Source organism: Cebidichthys violaceus, unplaced genomic scaffold (assembly GCF_023349555.1).
Source record: "Cebidichthys violaceus isolate CVI_PGR_0920_01 unplaced genomic scaffold, fCebVio1.0.p SCAF_164, whole genome shotgun sequence".
Classification (NCBI taxonomy): Eukaryota; Metazoa; Chordata; class Actinopteri; order Perciformes; family Stichaeidae; genus Cebidichthys; species Cebidichthys violaceus.
The window spans coordinates 174,093-200,000 of NW_027176334.1; the positions used below are offsets into that span (position 1 = coordinate 174,093).

The following is a 25,908-nucleotide window of genomic DNA, read 5'->3' on the forward strand; positions in this document are numbered from 1 at the left end:
CTTAGCAAATATTTGATGGGTTTCCATGTTATTTAAGCATTCATGCCCACATAAAGATAAATTGTAATGATGTTGTTGATCCCTTACCCACAGAAATGTATAATAAACAGTGATCAAGCAAAAAATACAAGACAAACTGACCTCAGAAATATATAGACATTTATTTACAAATACGTTTTTGCATTTGCATATACACTTAAAATTCCAAAATAAAAGTTATAAGAAATTAAAGTAAACAGATTTAGGAAATATTATTTTACGCTGCATAATTTAGCACAAGGAAACATTCACTTTTCATTCAGGATCAAGGTGTACAAGCTGTTGTCTTTCATCTATATCATATAAATATACATAAATAAGATCTGTGTGTACTGAATCGTTTTACTTTGCCAAGCAGCCGCCACAATCAGTTTGCATTATTACACTCATCATCATCATCATCATCATCATCATCATTATCGCGGTCATCACTATCACCATTATTAGCGACGTTGAAAGTCATCTTTGGTTCTCTCTGAAGCAACAGGTTTGTGGTCATATCAAAGTCAGGATTCTTTCTTCATGATGCTGTGAGCATTCATTATCAACTGGACTTTGTGCAGCGCAAGACAGACAGTGTTATGGTTATACATAAACAGATATGCTGCAGACACATTTTGGTGCAGTTAAAGCTCAATCCTGCTGAAACTGGTTTTATCAGAAACAGTGTTTTGGCGAGGTTTACCTGAAGACTTCATTATTATTGCTGCACTGAGGGAAAACAACTTAATTATTATTATTTTACTCCTCTTCATAAGCTTTCTGAAATAGGTTTTGCATGTTATTTTACATATTGTAGGAGAGCATGTACATATATATTATGTAAATGTGAGTCTTTTCTTCAAACTAGAAACGTGAATAAGAAATGATTTTCTGCAGTTGTAGTATATTCTCACTTTCCTCTACCTATTTATGTAAATGGATTTTAATTAAGTTTGTTCTGCTTTAGTTATCAGTGTTTAGCTGTCGAGTGTTTAGAGGAGACATTCTGAGGATCCGCCAGTCGCCATCAAGATCTCCTGCTGCCCGGTCAGATGGTTCATCCATCGTCATCCTGCTGGGGTCTGCAGGGCCACTAAACAAAAGTTAACCCCGAGATCCCCACAGCAGGAAGTCTGACAGAACGGCCTCATTCCTTCAGCTCTGTTCCTCTGATGCCATGACAACACACCACATCCATCCATCGCATCCGTTTTCTTCACGTCCCACCAATAAGAAAACATCTGCTCACTCCGGCAACGTAACTGCTGCAATTAAACTTCTCCTTAAAATCTCCTCTGCTGTACAAAGCATCTTACAAAATATGTTTTCTACATCTTTGTTGTATCATGAATGACAAAAAAGAAAAGAAAAAAATGGAGGAAGTATTACAAAAGACTTGCAAAAATATATCTCCAGTGGTTAGAAACATGTAGGACTCTGCTTTACATGACACGTTAACATGACACTGCATTAGTGCTCTAATGTATAATTTCACTTCTGCGGCTTTGCTGGTAGTGAATAAATTAAATCTCAACTGTCAGCATGTTGAAACATCTGAAACCAAACATTTTCTGGTCACAGCCGTTTCCAAAAACTACAGTGGAGGGTAAACGGTGGAGGGAACATCTGTAGACTGTTACAATACCTGCAGCGTAACAGTGTAGCAGCATAGCTGGGTGACCGGCGGCAAAAAGAGAAAGATTAAAGCTGCAGACAGCGCGGAGGAAGGATAAAGGTTATTCATTCCTGGGTTGGTTTTCTCTCTCTCTCTCTCTCTCTCTCTCTCTCTCTCTCTCTCTCTCTCTCTCTCTCTCTCTCTCTCTCTCTCTCTCTCTCCCCTCTACACACACTCTCTCACACACACACACTTTCTGTCACTCCGTCACATCCCATTCCTTCTCCGTCTTCCACATTCAACGACCACCTATCACTTCCTTTACCTCCGTCCTTCTCTGAGGGAATCTTGGACAGTACACGTGTGTGTGTGTGTGTGTGCGCACATTTAATGAACATTAATTTGAGTAAGGGCGTGGTCACACATGAGGCGATATTCGTGCTGTATGTGGGCGGTGCTGATTGGGGTCAACCGCACACATGCTTCTTTGCTATTGGTTGAGGCTGTGACCTCGCCGGGTTGAAGTTCACCAAAGTTTAAAGTGAAAATGCAAATTTTGCACATGTGTGACTGCGTCTTCGTGCTGCTGGCGAATAAAAGAGTGCGTATTTGGAGTATTTTTTGGAGTTTGTTCAGTGTGATTTTGAATGTACACTATAGTATTCTACAGCTCTGGAGGAATCCTATAATTCCTTCAAAATTAAATTACAACGCATTGATCAAAATACACAGATGTCTGTTTGTGTGTGTGTCTCTCGCTGGCCTTCCTCCGATGACTTGGCTGGCGAGGTCAGTGCGGTGAAGAGCACAGTGGTAGTAGATGTTGGTTTGGTTAATAATAATAAAACATTTTTTAAAAATGGCACAGAAAGGCTTTGCAACAGTGCAGGAATGATCACGGAGCTTGCTAAGGAGCGTGGTTGATAAGTCCTGTGGCCCTTAAGGAGAGCCGTTTCTGTGTTAGAACTTCTCATTGGGGATGACTGTGTTGAAGGGGTGGTCCCAGAACGTGGAGGTGATTCCAAAACCTGGAAAGAGATTACATTGTTACTTTAGATAGAGCAGACAAAAACAGAAGCATGGAGAATCAAACCTAAAAAAAACAGCATCTTCCTTGGTCCCTATATGTCTGTCAAATGTACGGCTTCCAGCTGACCTGCTCTCTGGTGCTCAAAGTGGTGTTTGACGTGGTAGGCCTTCAGGCCGTACATGTACGAGCCTCTCTTGGGCGAACCGTAGTGAAGGTAGTAGTGGATCATGTCGTACACGACGTAGCCACACAGTCCTCCGACGAACACCGACGTCCCGAGGATCTCCGGGAGCGTGCTGCAAAGGATCATATAGAAAGTCCCCACCACCAGAGAGGCCAGGCCGGGGGGGAAGACCAGCCGAGAGCCGTCGAACGGAGACTGTGGAGACAGACATCATACGCCCACGACGGGATGAAAAGCATGTTCGTTTAAAGAGAATCGTAAATGATCGATGTCAATTATAACGATAGATAACATTCAGAGCACGAAAGTGAGGTTGAAACTATGTTGGAATAGAGATAAAGTTGTTTATTACCGTCATTAAAGGGCATAAACAGTTAGGAGCTAATGATTAAACCAGTTTGATGGCCCATCCCTCAGTGTTTGTTGTACCTTGTGGTGCTGTCCGTGCAGGAGGAAGTGTATCATGATGAGGTAGTAGTTGTGGGCCGGCGGCTTCATGTGAAAGACAAAGCGATGGATGCAGTACTCGATGAACGACCACAAGAACCAGCCCATCAGAAAGAGCAGTGGGAAGAGGTACTTGTGTATCGGGACAGAGATGCCTGGGAACACACACACACGGATAGTGACATAAGTTACACACACATACGTTAGCTGGAGCGATGATGACGTGGCATTATAGGGTCGCGTGCGTACAAATGAGATGTGCAAATGAAAATGAAAGTGCGCAAATAGTCTCTGGTGCTTAATTTGAATCATGATACACAGTATGGCTGTGTGTTCAGGCAGGCACTTGTGTGTGTGTCTATGTGTGTGTGTGTGTGTGTGTGTGTGTGTGTGTGTGTGTGTGTGTGTGTGTGTGTGTGTGTGTGTGTGTGTGTGTTACCTGAAGTGAGGTTGAGCCTGGTGGTGCCCTTAGCCAAGGTGGTGTAGCAGTGCCAACTGAAATAAAACACAATAGGAAGCCACACCACTGGTACCCAGTACCTGTAGCGAGAGAGCACATATCAATTTGGTCATTCTCTCGTTCTTTATGGAAGAAGTCACGTCTGTTTCAGATTTTCTCTATCATATCATATTGAGGGTGATTCAGCCTAGTGGTCAGAGGAGCAGGAACCTCACTCTATTTGAAAAAGTTGATGAGCTGTTGATGAACTAGAACTATGATGAATTCCGCTGGTTGGCAATTACCGTATTACTGTATCTCAAAGATCAGTATCGGGGCCGATCAAGGCATTCTTTTACCTGATCGGTATCGGCTATATTGTGTTTTTACATGCCAAGCTGTCATGCAAAGCAACGAACGACAGCGGTTAACTCTCTGCTGTCCGCCAAGTGTGTGAGCTGGGGCTGTTTAAATTGTGATTTACATAGTATACGTGCACTTGTTTCATTTCAGCGCACTGTGAGCCGGTCTTGCGTTTTGCTGTCAGCTATTCATGGATGCAGGACATTTATTTCTTAATGCAACGCAGGGCTATTCAAATATCAAGGCTTTGGGTTGATTTGAATAATGTATTAGGAGTTTGCACTGTGCAGCTGTACTACCTAGGAAAATAGAAATATCTGATCAGGATCATATACTGTATTTTTTATTGTTTGTTGTTGTTGTTTTTCCACGCAAAAAACTTTTTACCTTACTTTTTTTTTTTTTTTTTAATAAGATAAAAGTCAAAGTCTCTTACCAGGATGTCTTGGTGCTGGCCTCGAGGAAGGGGTTTCCAAACAGTCTGATTGGTCTGTCGACTGGCTGGTGAACCCACGCATCATATTTCTCTCCGAGGTGGCCTACCTGCCATGCCAGGGGCTTCCGCCAGTCAACCAAATCCTGTAATAATATACAACCAATGACAATTTAGTATGACGGAGTCTGTAGGGTGAATGGGCCTGTGCTGTAGAAAGTCCACAGAACAGTGCGTTTACACCAGAAACGTGTAACGATTGCATCCAGCAGGTGGCAGCAGAGAGTTAACAATCGATGAACCGCTCTTGTCAAACCAGGAAGAGACGCTTTGTATGTTTGTGTTGGGTTTGTGCCATTAATATTTGAAGATTCTAAATCATAAGACCAGAGAATGAGCTGCTTTTCTTTAACATGAGACATGCAGATCTGGGGTGGACAAACAATCAAGACTTAACACTGATCTGTGGTCAGTTTTGTAACACCCAAAGGACAGATGAGTACAGTAAAACCATGCCCATCACATTAAACCAGAGGGTCGACACTTTAGGCCTCATACAATCCCAAATAATGCACTTTAAAATTGTGTTTTTTATTTATTATTTGGGATATGGTGATTGTTGCCCCGGCGACGGTGTCTCACTTATGATACCAATCTGAGGACATTGGTGTCAGGCACAGACTGACACAGTTGCCTCAGGTAGATAACTGGCTCAGGCGGTTTAAAAGCAATAAAAGGTGATAAAGTGTTTATCACACGCCCTCATTTAGACACAAAAATCCAAAGGTGGTCTCTCAGCGCGCGGCCACAGTGGCTGACATGTCCACTTCCACACGCAGCATCATAAATACAGTACATTCACTCAGGCTGACAGCTCAGCATGCCGGGGCACTTCTGCCGGCTGCTCAGCTCGCCGTCGTGTCACTGCAGGGTTGCCAAGTTATCAACATCAGAGCGCTGCATCTCTGTCCTTTATTACCTCTGTCCACTCAGGACACTCTGATACCGTTGAGCAGCTTTTTCTGCTTTTGTGCTGATAGTAAGTGATGCTGGGCAGTACATGTAATAAGATACAACAGTCAAGGGCTGGGCAATATCGGGACAATAAAATATGACAATATTAGAGACCAAATACCTTCATATCGATATTGCGTTGGTGCTTTTATAAAATATTTACACAATGAGATTTTTGATAAATAATCATAATGATAGCTAGAACAGGCTGGTTGGATCAGAAAATTAATTCACTTTTGTGCAATTTAAAACCAGGAAAAGACACTTATTAAAAAATATAAGACAATATCCAAGCTCATATTACTATATTGATATAATAATGATAAAATGCCCAGTCTGCAAAGAAAAAAACAAAACAAACATGGGTAAAAAAAGACTTAAAAGCATGAAAATGCACTAAAGTTATTTTCTATAGCAGCTTTGCACACAAGCCTACTTTGCACAGCTGCAACATAAGTACATAGCTCAGTGGGTGTATGTATAGTATGTATTATTATAAATTAAATTAAATCACTTTTTAGCGACTAGTTTTGAAAAGGTTGCTACTTCCTGAGCCTGTCGTTGTCTGTACCATCAAAGTAATGTAGCAATAAATAATAATGATAGAAAAACTAATAGGAAAAAAAAGTGAAGGAGCATTAAACTACAACAACTGCACTGAAATCAGCTGGTACCTTGTATGTGCAAAAAAAAAAAGAAAGAAGTGAAATCTCATGTCACAGGATGAAGATAAACACACTTGTGACAAGAGGTTGATACTTCCCCCAGGCAAGTGATGACAGTTTGAAACACGGTGGAAGAAGTCCTTTGATTCTATCAAGAACATTATACTTAAAACTCAATATATATATATATATATATATATATATATATATATATATATATATATATATATATATATATATATATATATATATATATATATATATATATATAATGTCTTTGGACAGTAGCTTATGACATCATCTAATATTGATTCTCTGTTAATAGTTAATAGTTACGAAAAACATAATTAGAAGGTGACAAATTACAAAAGGCCACGTGAATTTGTGAAACAGTGCCTCGCATTCCTGAGTGGTAGATGTGCTCGGAGAAAAATGTGATAACACACACACACACACACACACACACACACACACAGACCTAATGCTCGCTTCAAAAGGACAGGCAAGCATCAAATAATGTGGGATTCCTGCTTTACCAGTTTGCCTCTTCATTGCAGCCAGAATACAACAAATGCCTCCCGTATCTCTCACATGGGTTTGATTATTGAAATCAAATCTGTGATGCACATGATTTACTTTTACAGTGAAGGTCTACAGGGTCAGGTTTACAATGTGAACACAATGTGAAGAGAGGCGCATCTCAGCTCCCTGCACTGACGCCTGGCATCAGAGTGAGCGAGACGGACGGGTTGGGTCTGCCATCATATTGTCCCGTGCAAGGAGGACCTGGTATGCTGATCGCTGCCGAGGACAAAAAATAGACCGCTCAATCGCATGATTTCTAATGAACGCCTGAGTGCGTCGTTATTCGTGATTGTCATTTTTTTTTTATATATATTAACCGAGACAAGCTGGTCTCACGAGAATAGACAGGAAACGCTCCTTTACGGGGACAGTTTAGGGTTAAGACTTTAGGTCAAAGTTATGTTTTTTTTTTTACAGCCATTAACACGTGTGTGTGTGTGTGTGTGTGTGTGTGTGTGTTTGTACGTGCTCTTGTCCAGCAGTGTGAGAACTTCAGAGCGTACTCACAAACAGGGACGGTTTTGTAACGAGGCAGGGTGAATAACCCGAGGACTGTTCACTCTTCGTCTACAACCCCATGACGCACGCGCACGCGCGCACGCACGCACGCACGCACGCACGCACGCACGCACGCACACACACACACACACACACACACACACACACACACACACACACACACACACACACACACACACACACACACACACACACACACACACACACACACACACACACACACACACACACACACACACCGTGTCCAGGTCCACGGAGCTGCAGCGGTTGTAATCGGCCTTCTCGTCCTCCTCTTTCGCCGTCTCGTCTCCCGTCTCTCCGACCGTCTGCTCGCCGGCCTTCCTCCTCTCTCTCAGAGTCTGAAGGGAAAAAACGAGACAAAAAGGGACGTGATTAACGGCGGGAAGGTAGACTCGTGGTCAGAGCTGGGACGAACTGGACGAGCCCTTTTTCTTTTCCCCCAATCTCCTGTCATAGAGGCGGACCTGTTTAAGACACGGACCTGTGTCACAGTGGGGGTGCAAGATTGGTGCAGGCAAGGGGAGGTATGGCAGGACACTATTGATCTAATCAACACCTGAAAACGCCCTTTCCTGCAATATAGAGCCTTCATCCACGACCAATAAAGATGCTCCGTCACAATAAATTCCAGTTTATATCGCATATGACAGTATTTCCCACAGTTTGTGTCAAGGGGGGGTGCGGAGGCATGCTTCCCTAGATAGAAAATTGTGTGTATATTGAAGTGAAATGTGTCACTCTGTTGGCCTCTGAGAGCAAAATTAAGACGCTAGGTCCGTGAAGGACTTTGTGCTCTTGTAAACACATATAAATGGTGATGACAGGGCAAAAAAAAACGAACCCATGAACCACGAAGCATTGTAAAACAAGACGGGGTCTGTGTTTCATGGCGGGTCAGGTGGGTTGCTGACATCGCTGCAGACCCCGTGCGATGCGATGGGTTCATTAAACTGCCAGAGCCAGACATTGTCTGCAATTTATATGAGGAAACGGCTTGTAAAGGACGGGAAATATAATTCGTAAATCATAAGCTACATTTGAAACTGACAGATATAACTATTTTTGATCCAAACTAGCTCAAATATTTTCTAAATAGCAACACGGTGTGATCAAAAACACAGGTCTAATTACATCGAGCCTCTGTTTGTGTGTTCGATGAGTCACACGGGCCAGTTGTTTACCAGAGGGACTGCCCTTTACTGTCATCACCATGGTGGATACTAAAAGGTTGAAGGCAACATGTGACATGTACGCCTCAACACTTAACATTTACAATCCTCAATCTTTGAACCTTTTGAACTGACAAACACTTGCAACCGCCGTTTCCGCGGTTAGAGGTGAAAAATACGGGGCGCCGATCAATCATTGATCCGACTCTGCTGCACACTTATCCACAAGATGCAAGTAAGATATGAAGAACGGTGAGAAATCCAACCCCAGGGTTTTTTAGAATACGTCCAAATAACTCGATCAGAGCGTGTGCTCTCAGCAGCACCGGCTGCGGTCAGAAAGAAGACCGGAAAGTGTGGGCCACAATGTGTCAGCCGTGCAGAGAGAAAATGTGCGGTCGGTCACCTCTCCATCTCTGTGTGTGAAAATGCAAAAGCCAAGTTTTTCTAATCAAACGTTTCCACTGACTTCTTACCCGGGAAACTGAAGGCAGAGTGCCTATTTGAATGAAACATTAGTGGCTTTCACTCAGTCACTCACCCTGACAAACGAAAGGAAGTGGCAGCTGTTGCGGCCTCAGACACGCGTGTTGGAGAAGACATGAGCGTTATGAATACATAATGAAATAGAATTAGCGTACTGTATGGGCAGACAGACAGCGGAGATGTGGATTATGCTGCAGGAGAAGTTTGAAAAGTGGAAATGTTTGCACTTTTTTGCCATGAAAGAGGGAGGTTGTGTTCGCACGCACGGTTATGTTAACCATGTACTCTGGAATATTAGTGGAAGATTCATTTTCATCAGCCAAGTAGGAATATTGTCTTATTTGGGATAAGTCAAAAGAAATGCATGGAAACGTAGTCAGTGAAATGTTTCTATATCTGCTTCTCTTTCGTCCCGTGACAATGTCACCAAACTCATCACCGTCTTCCTTCTCTTGTCTGCCATTGGCCGCCTCTGTTCCCCCTCTGATTGGCTGTCAGTCAAGTGAAATATTTATCAGCTGGTTGGTTTTTAGACACATGCACAAGCGAACACATACATAAAACACACACACACACACACACACACACACACACACACACCCTTAGTCACAAGTCCCCTGTGGTTTGTTACTTACATCACCTTGGTAATATAACACCTACAGAGGCAACATAACACCCCCCCACCCCAATTATCACACTTTAAAAAAAAGAAGAAAAAAAAAGAGACAAAGACCATTAAGCTGTCTCGTCCTGATTGGAAGACTAATACATTCGATGTTGGAGCTCACTCTGACGTCTAGTAATACGAGATCAATACTTTACTTGAAACCTGTTCTCTGATCCATCACCCTGCCGTGTCTACAGTATTGTCTATACAGATAATAACACACACTGGGATGTAGATCGTCCTGACACAGGACAATAAGTTTATATGCTTTATTAAAAAAAAGAAAGAAAAAAAGACTTAAAACAAAAGTAAAATCTTGTGTGTCTGTTTCCTGTAGCTCTTTAGTAACAGCAGTATCAATACTAATTTGATAAAATGTGAGTATCAGAAAATAAATACACTGAACATTGAGCGTGTCATTTGTTTAGCGTTGTTATAGGTGATACTGTACATGGTGATACAGACCCGATACCAAAACAATCACACAGGGCGGCACGGCAAACTCTTTTGGCTCACAGCTACCAACACACACACACACACACACACACACACACACACACACACACACACACACACACACACACACACACACACACACTGAAACAAGCAGCGTGATAGCTTTATGTTGGTGACAGTATTAAGCAGACACACCCTCTGTATCAGCAGTGGCCTACGTGAGTGAGGCTGTGAGCAACGTTTAATGAGCTTGTCCCACTTCATACTGTACATACGGCTTAACAAAAGCTCGGTGGAGCTCGACGGACTCGGCAGGTGCGGTGCAGCAGTGCTTCAACTAGAAGTCAACATTGCCATTGTTTCAGATATATTGTCATGCTTTATGTTGGCGGGCGATGCAAAGACACATCTCACAATTCTGCTATGACAAATTATGTGCAAACCCCCACATACCACTTTAAAGATTTTTATTTTTTATGCAGACGCAACACACAATCGGAACAGTTTAAGAAAATACAATTTTAGTTTCTTCAGACTTTAAATGAGCTTTTTGTAGGAACATAAACGTGGTACAGTGTTGATCAGAATCAGTATTGAATATGAAGTTAAAAGTTAGTTGTATTGCTATTAATAAAAGGAAAGCTCCAGTTTGGCTTGAAAGTGATCAATGATGTCTGGTTCCTGTTCCTTTTCTTTTTTTTTATTCATGACATGTTTTTATAGTTACACAACTCAGTTCCTATTTTTTGTCTTTCAAATGCATAAAAAAAAAAAAATAGAGACAAAATCAGATACAGTGGCATGTGTTACTCTCATATTACCAAATAGCTTTTTTCTCCAAAAGCCCATGTTCTTTAAAAAGACAAACTTGAATTCTCCACTAGTTTATGAAATGCTATCACATCCTGACCCGTCCATAGGTGGTTCAGCCATGGACGCATTATAAGAACTGGACACCGAACCCCAAGATGGCGCCTATTCGGTCGCCCGACACATACGTTAAAAAAGTTTTCAGCGGTATGCAGCAGTGTTTCTCCCACTGGCCCCGCCCATGAGTTCTTGAACCATAGGCTAAACTTTGTGATGACGTCACAGATCAGTATGTCCATTAATAGTTATAGTTGGTAAAGGTGAAAACAAATAGTTGATTATAGTTGACAGTTTATCATGTACAACTACTGGTATTTGCCTGTGCATTTGTGTGTGTGTGTGTGTGTGTGTGTGTGTGTGTGTGAGAGTGAGAGGGTTTGTTTGTTTGTTAATACATTTCAGTGACTTCGGTAAAGGGAACAGTGTGTCAGCAGGTTCTAAGAAGAGGAACATTAACTTGCAAGGACTTTAAAACAGAAAAAAGAACATGATCAGAGTTCTGGGGTGGGTTATTTAGCCAGATCAGAGAATTGTATCGGAGTCCCTTTGTTACCAATGTTGCATAGATTTGTTAGATTTTAAATACAAATCCTCCATTGTGTTTTTATTTAAAATTTGTACTTTCTATTGTATGTGTCAAAGAAGAAAAACTGAAAGAGAGCCAAGAAGTATGACTACCAAACTAGATTTCATAACAAACTCACCTACTTAGCCAAATATCCAATTAAAAAATGGACTAAATTAATTAAATAATTAACCAAAACATAAATATTGACGGATAATAATCAAAAAATTAATAAAAGCAATTGTATAGTTTTATTTACACCCAATCTGTGATGGCACATCATGTCCCGCCATCAACAGGGATATGTATTGTAACTTTAAGTGGTTTCTGCTGTTGAACCACCCTTCTAAGCTCGAGGGAAACCTCTGCTTCATCATTTTCAAAATGTGACCGGTTGTTGTATTCCCATTCTAAGATAACACTGAAAATGTGTCAGCACCTAAAGCCATTAAAGGCATTGAAGGTGTTGGCTGACGGATATAAAACGATCGCTGTGGCATGTAAATAAGTATAGGAGATTACAAACATCTGCATACAAAAAGGAAAGGCAACTTGTACAATTTTACATATTCATTTTGACAGATTCTCTTGAGCTTTAAGTGGAACGCAGAGAGGGGAGCGGCTGTAAACAAACACAAAGCTTAATAGCGAAATTCAAACCAGGTACACAGTATTCCTCCAGCTGTTCACCAACTGGGACGCCAACGTTTTGTTGTACTCTCCTACCTGACCAGAAATAAACCAAGACAGGAAGTTGTTCAGTAATTGCCTTAATGTTTGATTTCCTTTATGGTTATACAACTGTATGACCTTTGAACAAAAACAATTAGACCTGACTATAACATTTAGAAAACTATCCTTCCCTACAGGGACACAGTTGCAGCAAACAATATCGCTGCTCAGGTGCAGGCTTTTGATTTTTTGTGAGTTTCACACTTAAGATCAATCTTTAGCCATTATTTAATGCAGCAGGTGGACGAACGATCACAGTTTGTTTTAATTAGGTACTAGAAAAGCCAGCTACAGCAATTTATAGCGTGCCTAGAAATAGGACAGTTGGGTTTTATTGGAGTGGAGCAACACATCTGTCATTTACCTGAAACAAACAAACAGAACCACATCTTTGATGGGTGATCAACTTGTTTCTGGTGCGATACACCACAGCCGTTCCAACCGCAGTTTGATGTGGGTCTGAACTAGTGCAGGGCGGCATGCCAGTTTTAATTTCCCATGTGGTAAACATTTTTCATATACCACATAGCTTAACCAACATCTGTCGCTCTTCAACAGGCAGCAAAACATATTGCTCACTGCTAAGGTCGGAGCTATTTGTCGTAACTGTATCGAGAGGGACCCTTAATCATGGTAGAACTTTATAACAACAATTAATAACCCACAACTAACGCTCTTCAACAGGGCGAAACACCACGACACAACAGTTTGTGACACATAAACAATTTGTAACACTAATAAATGTACATTTATAAAATTACACCGCCGAACGGCATGCTGGGTACAGCTCGCTAGCTACCCCGGTAGTACAAGTCTGCTAACAGCTGGGAGAGGCTCCGTCGCTACATTAAGAACAGAAAAGAGCGATGCAAAAGGAACAAAGAGACTTTTGCTTTTTTGGGTATTTTGGTTAGACCTTCTGCGCTGTGCCTGCAAAAAAGATCAACAGGATGTGGTCCTTTTTTTGTTGTTTAATTTGTCAGTGTAAAGAAATATCTAGAGGAAGACTTGCACAAAGCTATAGTTTCTAATAATCCAGGCTTGAGTGAGAAGAGGTTCTCTTTTCTTTTGAAGTTGGACATTGGGACAGTTTGGTGTCAGGAAGTCAACATGTGTCCATTATACTCTCTATTGAACTGTAATCAGGAACCTCACATTCCTTTATTTACCTTTAGTTTCTATTCTTTCTGTCTTCCACCATGAAAAGTAAGGCCGCCTATTGTTTACAAAACATGTCAGTATATTTCATAGACTGTATGTAAGAAGTGGACGTAGTCATCGTGACGTCACCCATTGGTTTGTCAACTGCGGTTTTGAATCCTTGAGTTTGGCATTGTGGCCATCGCCATCTTGGTTTTTTGCAACCAGTGAACGGAAGCGACCATATTTGGACTACAGAGGAGCAACGCCGTGACAGAGACGCCGTATACGACTCTGGTAGCGACCTGTCAATCACAAGGTAGCCCCACCCTAAAGCAGACCCTGCTTTATGGTCTATTTGACTCTAAATGGTCCATAATTTAACATCATTAACATCATTTTGTATTGAAGAAGACTTGAAACTAGAGATTGAGACCATAAACTCATGTTCACAATATTTACTGGCGTAATAAATCAAGTGAGAAGTAGAGTCATTTTCTCATAGACTTCTATACAATCTGAATTATTTTTGCAACTACAGGACTCAAGTTAAAGGCAGCTCAAGTTAAATCACCCGCTCTGTCACATCCTCTACGTTGGTGCCTGAATGTAAAGCCAGAGAGCCAAAGAACAAATGAATAGCAGGTTAATTTAGCTAGCTGTTAAATGAACACTGAATGCAGGAGGAGGGAGTTCAGTAACTAATTGCTGGCCTTGATCTGTGTTCCTGCTGATCCAGGAGTGCCTGTGTACACTCTTCAGGCCCGGGGTGAGGCAATGGGTGGTATGTCTGTGCTGTTGACACAACTCTCACCTACTTCGACCCATTGTCATGTCGAGAATGACACCTATTGAGTGCAGCATGGGGAGGGATGATTATAGGAATCATGCTGCGCTAGCTTCATCATATAGTGTGATTAAGAGCATTCAACAAGCTTCATAAACATCCTCAACCTAAAGAATCTTTTATGTTGTCTTTTGAAAGGCAAACCTCAACTACGTCATTCCTCCTTTGTCCATATTTGCCATTTAGGTAGATCATTGATTTAATTGATTAAATCTTCAATTTACCCTCTCATGACACAGATAATAATCTTGAGGTTATTGCCAGGTCATCGTGTTTCTGAATCCATGAATCACAATTAAATGCAAACTTCAGAGGCGCCTCTTTAGGAGAGGGCAGGGTGACTGAATAATATTATTTTACAGAGGACATCACTGTCAAGGAGAAAACATAAGGAGTGCTCTGTCACAGTGGGAAGAAAAAACATGAAAGAATGAGGCGCAAAATAAAACAAAGGAGATGGTTAGAGTGGGGTGGCGATGTGGCCTGGTACCATCGCAACACAGGAACTACAGTCAGCCTCCGCTGGAGGAGGAGGAGGAGGAGGAGGAGGAGGAGGAGGAGGAGGAGGAGGAGGAGGAGGAGGAGGAGAATGTGGGTGGATGACTTAAATGACTGTGGTGAAGAGGAATAAAACAGACTTTCAGGGCAATAGGGCCCTGAGTTTGGTCGTGAATACAATAAGAGAAAAACGTCCCTCAAATCTGTGACAGTTTAGGTTAGCTTGATGGGACAACAGTGATGATTCAACAATTTAAAACACACATGAAGAAGTAACTGTGGATGGCGGTCCACACTGCCGTTTGGCCCCATTTCATTTTGTTACGATTTATTGTGTTCCCAAAGATAAGGTGGTGGGGAGGAAGAGGAACCAAATGGTGAAAATGCATTGACATGAATAAATTGTTTCAATGGATTTCAATCGCGTGGCAACAGCTTGGGTCCATGTTTACTCCCTATCAGCTGATGTCTTTAATATACACTCCAACCGAGGACATGAAGGAAGGAAGGAAGGAAGGAAGGAGGGAAGGAAGGAAGGAAGGAAAGATAGCATTCACACTTTGTTAGCTAACGTTAGCCAGCAATATGTCTGTTGAGACGTCCTACATTAATTTGGAGATAAGACCATTAACGTTAGTAAGAAATTATTCTTGTTACGGTGCAAAAGAAAACAGACAGGGAGCTACAGTGTTGGTGAGCGACAGCGAATCTTTACAGCCTCTTTAGCTTAATCCCTGTCAGGACTTCTGTGTATGCTAGCTGAATGCAAATGAGGCAGACATTGCAGCATACTGTCAGGCCCTATATTTACCTAACTGTGACAGGCCATGTCATCGAGTCAAATCTTTCATCATCAGAGCCATTAATAAATTGACCTGGTTGTAAATGCAGTCTGGTTAGAGATAATTGTTTGGTCATGTCTTGTGATGTTGCTATCTTGAGTTGAGCTACATGCAGCTGCTGGACAGGAGGATCTATTTGGAGTCCAATAACATGGAAACAAACACATTTAGATAAAAAAAAACAACATCATTTATTGTTTTTAAATTGTGTGAAAGCATTTGTCAGTCAAAGGTGAAACAACACATATGATGGGTTATAATGGGACTCGCCATGCACACCGCATTCACATGTGCTGTCACAATGACATAACGACCCTCACCTTTTCTGATATATTCAATGCACTGCTACAGGAAATAAACTTGGGACCCATTGGGAATGTTTCCGTTTACAACTGTGAAATGGTCTATATGGCATCATGGGGTTGTGGGTTGAAATTACATAAAAGAGTGTTAAGGGTTGAAGGGCTGAGCAGATACTGAAATAACTAGGGCATGGGGTCAAAGGTGAAGGATAGAGGGGCTGGATGGGTGATCCGTTATACGTATAACAGAGCAGAGGACATTTGTCAGATTAGCCCTTTGAAGTAACAGCTCCTAATTCCAATACCTCAACACAGGGTATCTGCCGATGCCGAGTACCGATCCCATACCTCTCTTTTTCCCTGATTTAAAAAGTGTATAGTGAACTGCATTACACTATGTATGTGCCTAGTCTTCAGCAGAAATACAGTTGTGGTCAAAAGTTTACATACACTTGTAAAGAACATAATGTCATGGCTCTCTTGAGTTTCCAGTTATTTCTACAACTCTGATTTTTCTCTGATAGAGTGATTGGAACAGATACTTCTTTGTCACAAAAAACATTCATGAAGTTTGGTTCTTTCATGACTTTATTATGGGTTAACAGAAAAAGTGATCAAATCTGCTGGGTCAAAAATATACATACAGCAGTGCTAATATTTGGTTACATGTCCCTTGGACATTTTCAATTCAATTAGGTGCTTTTGGTAGCCATCCACAAGCTTCTGGCAAGCTTCTCGTTGAATCTTTGACCACTCCTCTTGACAGAATTGGTGCAGTTCAGTTAAATTTGATGGCTTTCTGACATGGACTTGTTTCTTCAGCATTGTCCACATGTTCTCAATGGGATTTAAGTCTGGACTTTGGGAAGGCCATTCTAAAACCCTAATTCTAGCCTGATTTAGCCATTCCATTACCACTTTTGATGTGCGTTTGGGGTCATTGTCCTGTTGGAACACCCAACTGCGCCCAAGACCCAACCTTCGGGCTGATGATTTTAGGTTATCTTGAAGAATTTGAAGGTAATCCTCCTTCTTCATTATCCCATTTACTCTCTGTAAAGCACCAGTTCCATTGGCAGCAAAACAGCCCCACAGCATAATACTACCACCACCGTGCTTGACGGTAGGCATGGTGTTCTTGGGGTTAAAGGCCTCACCTTTTCTCCTCCAAACATATTGCTGGGCATTGTGGCCAAACAGCTCGATTTTTGTTTCGTCTGACCACAGAACTTTCCTCCAGAAGGTCTTATCTTTGTCCATGTGATCAGCAGCAAACTTCAGTCGAGCCTTAACGTGGCGCTTTTGGAGCGAGGGCTTCCTTCTTGCACGGCAGCCTCTCGGTCCATGGAGATGCAAAACACGCTTGACTGTGGACACTGACACCTGTGTTCCAGCAGCTTCTAATTCTTGGCAGATCTGCTTTTTGGTGGTTCTCGGTTGACTCTTCACCCTCCTGACCAATTTTCTCTCAGCAGCAGGTGATAGCTTGCGTTTTCTTCCTGATCGTGGCAGTGACAAAACAGTGCCATGCACTTTATACTTACAAACAATTGTTTGCACTGTTGCTCTTGGGACCTGCAGCTGCTTTGAAATGGCTCCAAGTGACTTTCCTGACTTGTTCAAGTCAATGATTCGCTTTTTCAGATCCATGCTGAGCTCCTTTGACTTTCCCATTGTAGCGTTTGTGGGCGTTTGTATCCAATGAGCCCTATTTAAATGGCCTCAGAGAAGTCACCGGCTATAGTCACTCATAATCACTCACAAGAAGTTAAGAGGCCATGCTATGAAGCTCATTTCATTGACACAACTTTCTAAGTCACCAAAATTGCTAATTCATGTTGCTGTATGTATATTTTTGACCCAGCAGATTTTGTCACTTTTTCTGTTAACCCATAATAAAGTCATGAAAGAACCAAACTTCATGAATGTTTTTTGTGACAAAGAAGTATCCGTTCCAATCACTCTATCAGAGAAAAATCAGAGTTGTAGAAATAACTGGAAACTCAAGAGAGCCATGACATTATGTTCTTTACAAGTGTATGTAAACTTTTGACCACAACTGTATCTACTGTAACTTGTATTTTTTTGTATTTCTAAGCACGTGCATCATCCAGGATCCCTTCCCTTGTCCCTCAAGGCTCAAAGATTAACCCAATCAAGCAAATAAAAAAAAAAAAAAGTTCTACAGCAAATATTAATATTTGACCATTGTCATTACAAATGCATCTAAAATATAGCAATGATATAATATAATTCAGAACACAACTTGTGACCGACTGAAGAGCCTCTCAGGGCTCAACAAAAAGACTAAAATAAAATAAAATGCCACGTCAGGCTCGTCAATTGACTCACTTGCAAAATTAGGCAAAGTGGTAAAAAGGAATCAAACAAGTTGTTTTTTTTCCCCGAGCCATCTCACATCTTTCCCATCTCTGCAAAGAGCTGCACATGCACAGTATCGACCAGGCACTCACGAGAAAATGGTGGTCAGGTAAAGACATCTCACTCTACCAATTCCCCTTTGTGCACGAGGCCCATTTTTGTATTTCTTTATTTGTATTTGTCTCGTCTTTTATTGATAATGAAGTTTGGCTTGCTTGGATACTTTGAAGTAAATTAACACCAAACAATTTAAAGGTTGTTCCATCTCGAAAGAAAAACTGGGATCCTTCTCTTCAGTGGTTTTCTGTCATTGCGTTTTATTACCGTGTGTTTTATGGCTGTTTATAGATAGAGTGGTGCTGGGACTAAAGGTGGGGGAATTATGTGTAGGGCACAGGCTGAGTCGCTGTTGCCCTCTGGGAAGCCACTATGTAAGCAGACTTGGTCACGGTTGGTTTGTGAAGTCGAGATTGTTGTGATGAAAGTCAGTGACACAAAGGGCGACTCTAACTCTATTTCCCTAAAGTCAAACCCAATTTGTGATGAATAAAAAACATCATCATCATCATCACATTGACACTGCTTTAGGCTCAGTCTCCAGCAGCATGGTTGAGAATTCCTCCAGGATTTTAGTGAATAAATAACAGCCAAGATACAACAGAGCATCAGAGGCAGCAGCTCTACAGGTGACCTTCGTCACCTGTAAAGCTTTCATAACCTCTGGTCTCCAGTTACATAGCAGATGAGGAGCGTCAACCTGTGGAGGTTTATCACACCCGCGCTGATACGACACTCACAACAAGTCACACTGTAGGCTGATCAAAGCACAGGGTGTGCCAAAAATATCCACGTATCATCAATAAAATGCACCGACGGAGAAGGGCTGGGCGATAATTCAATATGAAAATAAGTTAAGGTTTAAATTGATCCATATCTTGATGATAGAGATATCGTGATACACAATTACGTCTTCCAAAATGTTAATAACAAGCACATACTAACTCAAATTTATTTTCATTAATCAAGATATGAAACTATCTCAAATTTATGCCGATGCCTCTATATCCATAAGTACACGAGACCACCAACGAGAAGACTGTCTATTTCTATATAGTTATTCTATTTCTATATAGTTATTCTATCTATCTGCAGTAAAATGTAGTTTTGTAAAGGCACTCTGGTATTCGCAAACACTACCACTTCTGTCCACAGGGGGGGCCGAATTCAACACAAGATGAAAGTTCCTTGCAGCAGCTTTAATTAATTCACACAAGAGCTCACAAAACCATGTTATTTTCATATAAAAAAAATACTTATTTAATTACCTGAAAACAATGCTATATTGTGATATAGATATCGGCACAGATAAATGAAATGACCCGATAGCGTGATAGAACATTTTGGCCACATTACCGAGCACTTTGAGTATTTTTCTTTGTTGTGCGATTGGATAACGCGGTTATGTATTCATGTCAGTTTATACTTGCACATTGCAACCTGCCACGGACCGGGCGTTGTGACAACCGTATGTGTGCATGTGTGTTTCTGAGGGCGTGTCGACAGCAGGTCTCCGGACTGATGCATGTGGAAAGAGCTGGGTTGAAGTTCAGCAACACTGCGGAGGGTTCGATAACACCGACCACTTGTGTGGCACATCAGTCACACAGACTACAGCGAATGGAAGAGAAAATGGTTTATTAACAAAACCAACAGAAGTGACTAATCACAGTCTGTTGACCTTTATTTCACACATCATCAAATCCTTAAAACCATGACCTAATAATAATAATAATAATAATAATAAGACACTTCATTATCTCTTCTAGGTCTCAGACATGGTCAGGGAACCGAGGAAGAACTTGTAACCATTCTCATCTGTGTTCAGTCTCAATAGTGGTGTAACGGACGCATGTGAGCCGTGGATTAATTACACACCTTAACCATCACAGTGTGAAATGTGTGAGATATTCATATATATATATTATGCGATCGGGAGATCGGTATTAATGCTTTCTAGTCAAAGATAATGCTCCATTGTGAACAACAAATCTGTGTTTTAATCATCAGGAGGAGAGTTGGTAACGTTAGTAACGGAGGAGAGTTGGTAACAGCTGACATATGGAGGTTCCATTCAGTAACATTATGATGCGTTCAGGCTCTTTTCAGTAAAAAATAAATAATGTGCCACTATGTAAGCGGACATTTTAAGATTACTTCTTCGAGCAGTTCCATGTGTCAATTACAGGGTGTGGAAAAAGTCGAAATCAAGCTTTAAAAAAATAAGCGATAACGTTGTTTATTCATCACTGAATCATAAGTAGGCGCCTTGCTCTGCTATTCAGATTTTTTTTAAACAATGACAGCAGCAACAAGGTCTCATGACTGTGTCATAGTTGAAATTCTCTCGCGGCTCACACTTTGGCCAGATGACGGAGCGATGGCGACACACGCCTCTCCTCTCCTGGATTCAGCCACAGACAATATCACACCTTTATTATAGTCGTCATTATACATTAGGTACATATACATATGGAATTTTGCCTCTGCATTTAACCCATCCCCAGCATATTGGGAGCAGTGAGCTGGTTAGGGGTTCTGTGTCTTGCTCAGGGACACTTCGGCACAAGACACCGAGCAGCGTAGGTTACCGGACCTCTCTGCCCCATGACCTACAAATCTTTACACAACAGCATTCATCCAAACCCTCAGTCATTTCAGCAGGTTCTGCTTTTGTCCCTTCCACGAAACTGCTGTCAGCTGAGAGGCAGCAGTCTGAGCAGAGCCTCAAAAAAATAACCACACCTCGTTGGGGGAGATAAAAGAAGAACAGCGATTGGTTTAGCTTGGGATACTTGTGTTGTTTCCTCCATGATTCTGAGGCTGTTGCATGAAGCAGGTGGAAGAAAAACCTCTAGAAGGACATTCGGAGAGCGCAGACCTCCGCCATAGCAGGGTGACCTACCTCGCTATGTTAAGGTACAGCGCAAAAATAAGGTGCGTGTTGGCCCAGAGGTTTGAAATATGTACGCTCAAAAATGAAATTTCACAAGTTTTACAAAAATAATGGCCAGTAGTTTTTCTGTAATCCTGCTGACAGACAGACAAACAGACCTAACCAAACACGCAGCCTCCTCCGTGGAGGCGACAAACGAAAGTAAACACGATTACAGCTATGTAACGATCGTAAAGCTCGTCAAATGCTTGACATATTTATAGTTGATAATCTAATGAACCTTAATGTCATCACCCTCTCGCACAAGGTGAATGTAAACAATACTTCATGTGAATAATGAATGCAACACATCCACAATACAAGTCACATCCTCTATTGTTGCGGTGGTGCTGCTGTTTGACCGCAGATGCCTTGTACCCTTGTGGCAAGTCCAATTCGACATCATCCGCCTCAGGCGCGTGTACACTTTCTTTTTTTTTTTGCCCGAGGACACAGCGAAAGAGGATGGAATGTGTGTGTGTGTGTGTGTGTGTGTAGCTAGCAATATCACTCGTCTCCCTCTAACTAAAAGAACCAGTCAAACCTGAATGACCAGGACTTGAGATTCCAATTCTCTCTCATAATCAGAGGATGTGTGTAGCTATAGCCAGTTTGTGCAGCAGGTGTCATGTTACCATAAAGACAGTAGCAGGTGAGCGAAGTGCCATATAAGCAATGCATCCACTCTCACCATGCTGCCATGTTCTGAAGACATGTTCTCGTTAAAAAAACCCCCCAAAAAACACACACACACACACACACACACACACACACACACACACACACACACACACACCTAATGCTCGCTTCAAAAGGACAGGCAAGCATCAAATAATGTGGGATTCCTGCTTTACCAGTTTGCCTCTTCATTGCAGCCAGAATACAACAAATGCCTCCCGTATCTCTCACATGGGTTTGATTATTGAAATCAAATCTGTGATGCACATGATTTACTTTTACAGTGACATCGCAACACTCAAAACCGGGGATTTGATTGGCGGCCTCACCGGAACGACTGACTTGCTGTAAAAGGCAGAAAAAACACTGTGACCCTTCATGCGTGCAGTCGGCCTATAGCTATAACGTTAGCCATCTGTGTGCTTACTGTGACGGTGCACATTCGAAATATATATCATGACCGAAAGAATGAGATCGCGGGTACAAGCGGCCGAAATGGGTTTCCTCAGGAGGGTGGCTGGCATCTCCCTTAGAGATAGGGTGAGAAGTTCGGTCATCCGTGAGGGACTCGGAGTAGAGCCGCTGCCCCTTTGCGTGGAACGGAGCCAGTTGAGGTGGTTCGGGCATCTGGTGAGGATGCCACCTGGGCGCCTCCCTAGGGAGGTGTTCAAGGCACGACCAGCTGGGAGGAGACCCCGAGGGAGGCCCAGGACCAGGTGGAGGGACTATATCTCCAAACTGGCCTGGGAGCGCCTCGGGATCCCCCAGTCAGAGCTGGCTGATGTGGCCCGGGAAAGGGAAGTTTGGAGTCCCCTGCTGGAGCTGTTGCCCCCGCGACCCGATCACGGATAAGCGGTTGAAGATGAGATGATATATATACACACACACACACACACACACACACACACACACACACACACACACACACACACACACACATATACATACATGTATATATATGTATATGTATATATATATATATATATACACACACACACACACATACATACATACATACATACATACATATATATATATATATATACACATACATACATACATATATATATATATATATATATATATATATATATATACATATATATATACATACATATATATATATATATATATGTATATATATATACATATATATACACATATATATACATATATATATATACATATATATACACACACATACACACACACACACACACACACACACACACACACACACACAGTATCATGTGAATGACACATTGAATTGTTGCCATATTTAACTTATTTATTTTTAAGTTCTTGTTTTTTACTATGTTGCAGTTTCCACAATAAAACAAATTCTAATTCATTCATTTATGGCAACTTTTATGCCAAAATGATTTTTTTATATATTCTATTTACTCCTGACTGTAGAATAAACCACCATAAACATATACAAGGCCCAGTAATGCAAAAAAAAAAAAAAGAATACAGTGAAATACCGTGAAACCTCCAGATTTAAAAAATAAATAAAATACAGTGATATTGATTTTTGGTCACACTGCCAAGCACTTAGTTGACAGGAAGTAAACATGGACCCAAGCTGTTGCCTAGCATTCTAATTGTTTCATCTAGGCCATTAAAGGGGTTCGCAACAACAGCTGTATTTTTTCTATTTAAATAATCTGTCTGCAATTGTGGCCATGTGTAAAATCGAAAAGAAAAGGAGAGGGCAGCAGCAGGAAGGCAGCAGCTATATACACACACACAAATGTATTTCTCCCCGCAGATCTCCATCCGAGTATCGCTCTCAGCTGACACAGAGGTGTTTCTCCAGAAGAGCACATGAGGAGAGGTTTTATACTGTCCCTTAATTAATGACAATGGTTCATCTAAACACCTTAACCAGACTCTGATTACACTATATCCATGGCAGATGCATGATGGGATAAAGAGGAAGGGGTGGAAAGTCCTTATCCACGTAATTTATACAAATCAAAACGTAATGGGAGGAAAGTGAACACATCCTCTCACAAGTAACTTTAGTAACTCAGGATATACAAAATGTATCATGATATTTTAGGAAAGTTGAGTGGAAATTCAGTCCCAGTGTTCCACATTGTCCTCTGTCCTTCTTCTTGATGAACACTAGCAGGGCCTCGTGCCTCTCGAGCCAATCAGATCCCGCCGTGGGATCACAACAGACCAATGAGAACGAACAATAGCTTTGGGGAAAATGATTTATGGGTAAAAAAAACAACCTTAGGTCTGGGCTCAGTGCTAACATTGGCAGAAAAGGTTCAAGGCGGGCTTCAGTCTCACTCCTGTGAGACACCAAATCAATTGCTCGTCTCCATCCCTTCTGACCGTCCATCCCTCATCCTCCCTCTCTCTCCCCGTCTCTCCCAGGTGTTACCGTAGCGATGAGGGGGAGCCACCTGAGGCCTGCACCTGAGCGCTAATTGCCACGTCGGCAGTCTCTATGGTAGCAAAAGGTAAACAATGGGCTGGGTAATGTGTCGCCACGGTGATAAACTCAGCTCTTAGGAGTTGTAAAAGACCTCAACAGCTTGTTGGGGGGGGGGGGGGGGGGGGGGGACTGATGACATGGGCGCTTGTGTGGTGTACAGCTGGATGTAACAGAACACCGGCCAGAGCCTAAAATGCTTTCATGTGATTGGCTCATATTAAGAGAGTATATAATGGTCTTTAATAAATAACCTCAACGTAACCAAAACGAGGAGAGCTAGTTGACATTAGCAGTTAGCAGCACAGCTAGGCTAAATAACAGAGCAAACGTTAGCGGAGGTTCCATTCATTTACATTATGATGCGTTCAAGCTCTGTTCGGTAACAATTGATATCGGCCGAAGGAAAATTATAACTTTATAATGACGTGTTCAAGATGTAATCTTGGCAAATGTAGTTTTTGGAGAAACGTGAATAAATACGGTTGTTTGAAGGAGATCTTTTCTGCAGCAATATAGAATAGATATTTCAGAGGGAATTATGACCGTTTAACTTCCTAACACTAGCTCTAAGCAGCACACAACGCATAAATAAAATTAGTAATGCCCCGATTTCTTTTAATCAAAGCACAAATTTAAATAAAAATAAGATTATTTGTATCCTACTCAATTTGAATTGTGTGTTTTTCATGCAATAGCTATAGACAATAACAATAGTAAAAGATTGACGAACGTCGGGTATCGGAGCTCAGAGATCGGTATCTGTAAGGAAAAGATGGTATCGTAATATCTCCAATGCTGGTTTCAAATAGATGACTAACCAGTGCCAACATTTGCCACTGCAATTGTTCAAATTAATATTGAGCTTGTTGTTAATATTGTACCGATTCCTTTCCCAACCCCCCCCCCCTTCCTCCGCTGACAGACAATCACATCATTGAGCAGAGCGATATCCATGCAGATGAACATCTGCATTCCAGCGCTCCAGCAGCCTGACCCAGCATTCCATCCAGGAAACTTATCAACACGCACCGACACAACCCCGATGCTGCGCTCCAACCTCCTGGTTTCCACCTCATAACGCTCCGTTTCCTCATCTATGTTCTAGACTCTCCATCTGCACTGGGCTTCATTTTCATCTTCGTCTCGGCCTTTTCCTCTCAGAGTTTCACTTAACTGCTGCTATTCAATCCGACTCACTTCTAGTATAATTCTCTGCATATGTTCTCTTCCATAGCATCTCCGTTGTTCATTCATTCAGTCACTCCACTTATTCAACAATATGTGCACTATCCTCCCCAAGCGACATTCCCTTGCACAAGTTCGACCTCTGCCTCTTTGCCTCATTGAATGCATTTACATGTCAAGTCAATGTATAGGAAGAGAAAAAACTAAATGAAAAGAATTTGTCGAGGCATATAGAGCGGTGTATTATATATATATATATATATATATATATATCCACATCCTGTACAGAGGTAAATACACCTTGCTGCA

General features: G+C 41.6%; 1 protein-coding gene across 1 annotated transcript in view; it reads right to left on the minus strand.

Moving 5' to 3' along the window:
- Positions 1–142: 142 nt before the first annotated feature.
- fa2h (fatty acid 2-hydroxylase) overlaps positions 143–25,908 on the minus strand; it is a 31,058-nt gene continuing 5,292 nt past the window's right edge. The window contains exons 2-7 of the mRNA XM_068711622.1: positions 7,555–7,674; positions 4,536–4,678; positions 3,737–3,837; positions 3,280–3,452; positions 2,793–3,045; positions 143–2,664 (exon numbers count right to left, since the gene is read on the minus strand). Coding sequence (XP_068567723.1) covers positions 2,597–2,664; positions 2,793–3,045; positions 3,280–3,452; positions 3,737–3,837; positions 4,536–4,678; positions 7,555–7,674 — 858 coding nt within the window. The 3' untranslated portion in view covers positions 143–2,596. The remainder of the gene's footprint in view (positions 2,665–2,792; positions 3,046–3,279; positions 3,453–3,736; positions 3,838–4,535; positions 4,679–7,554; positions 7,675–25,908) is intronic.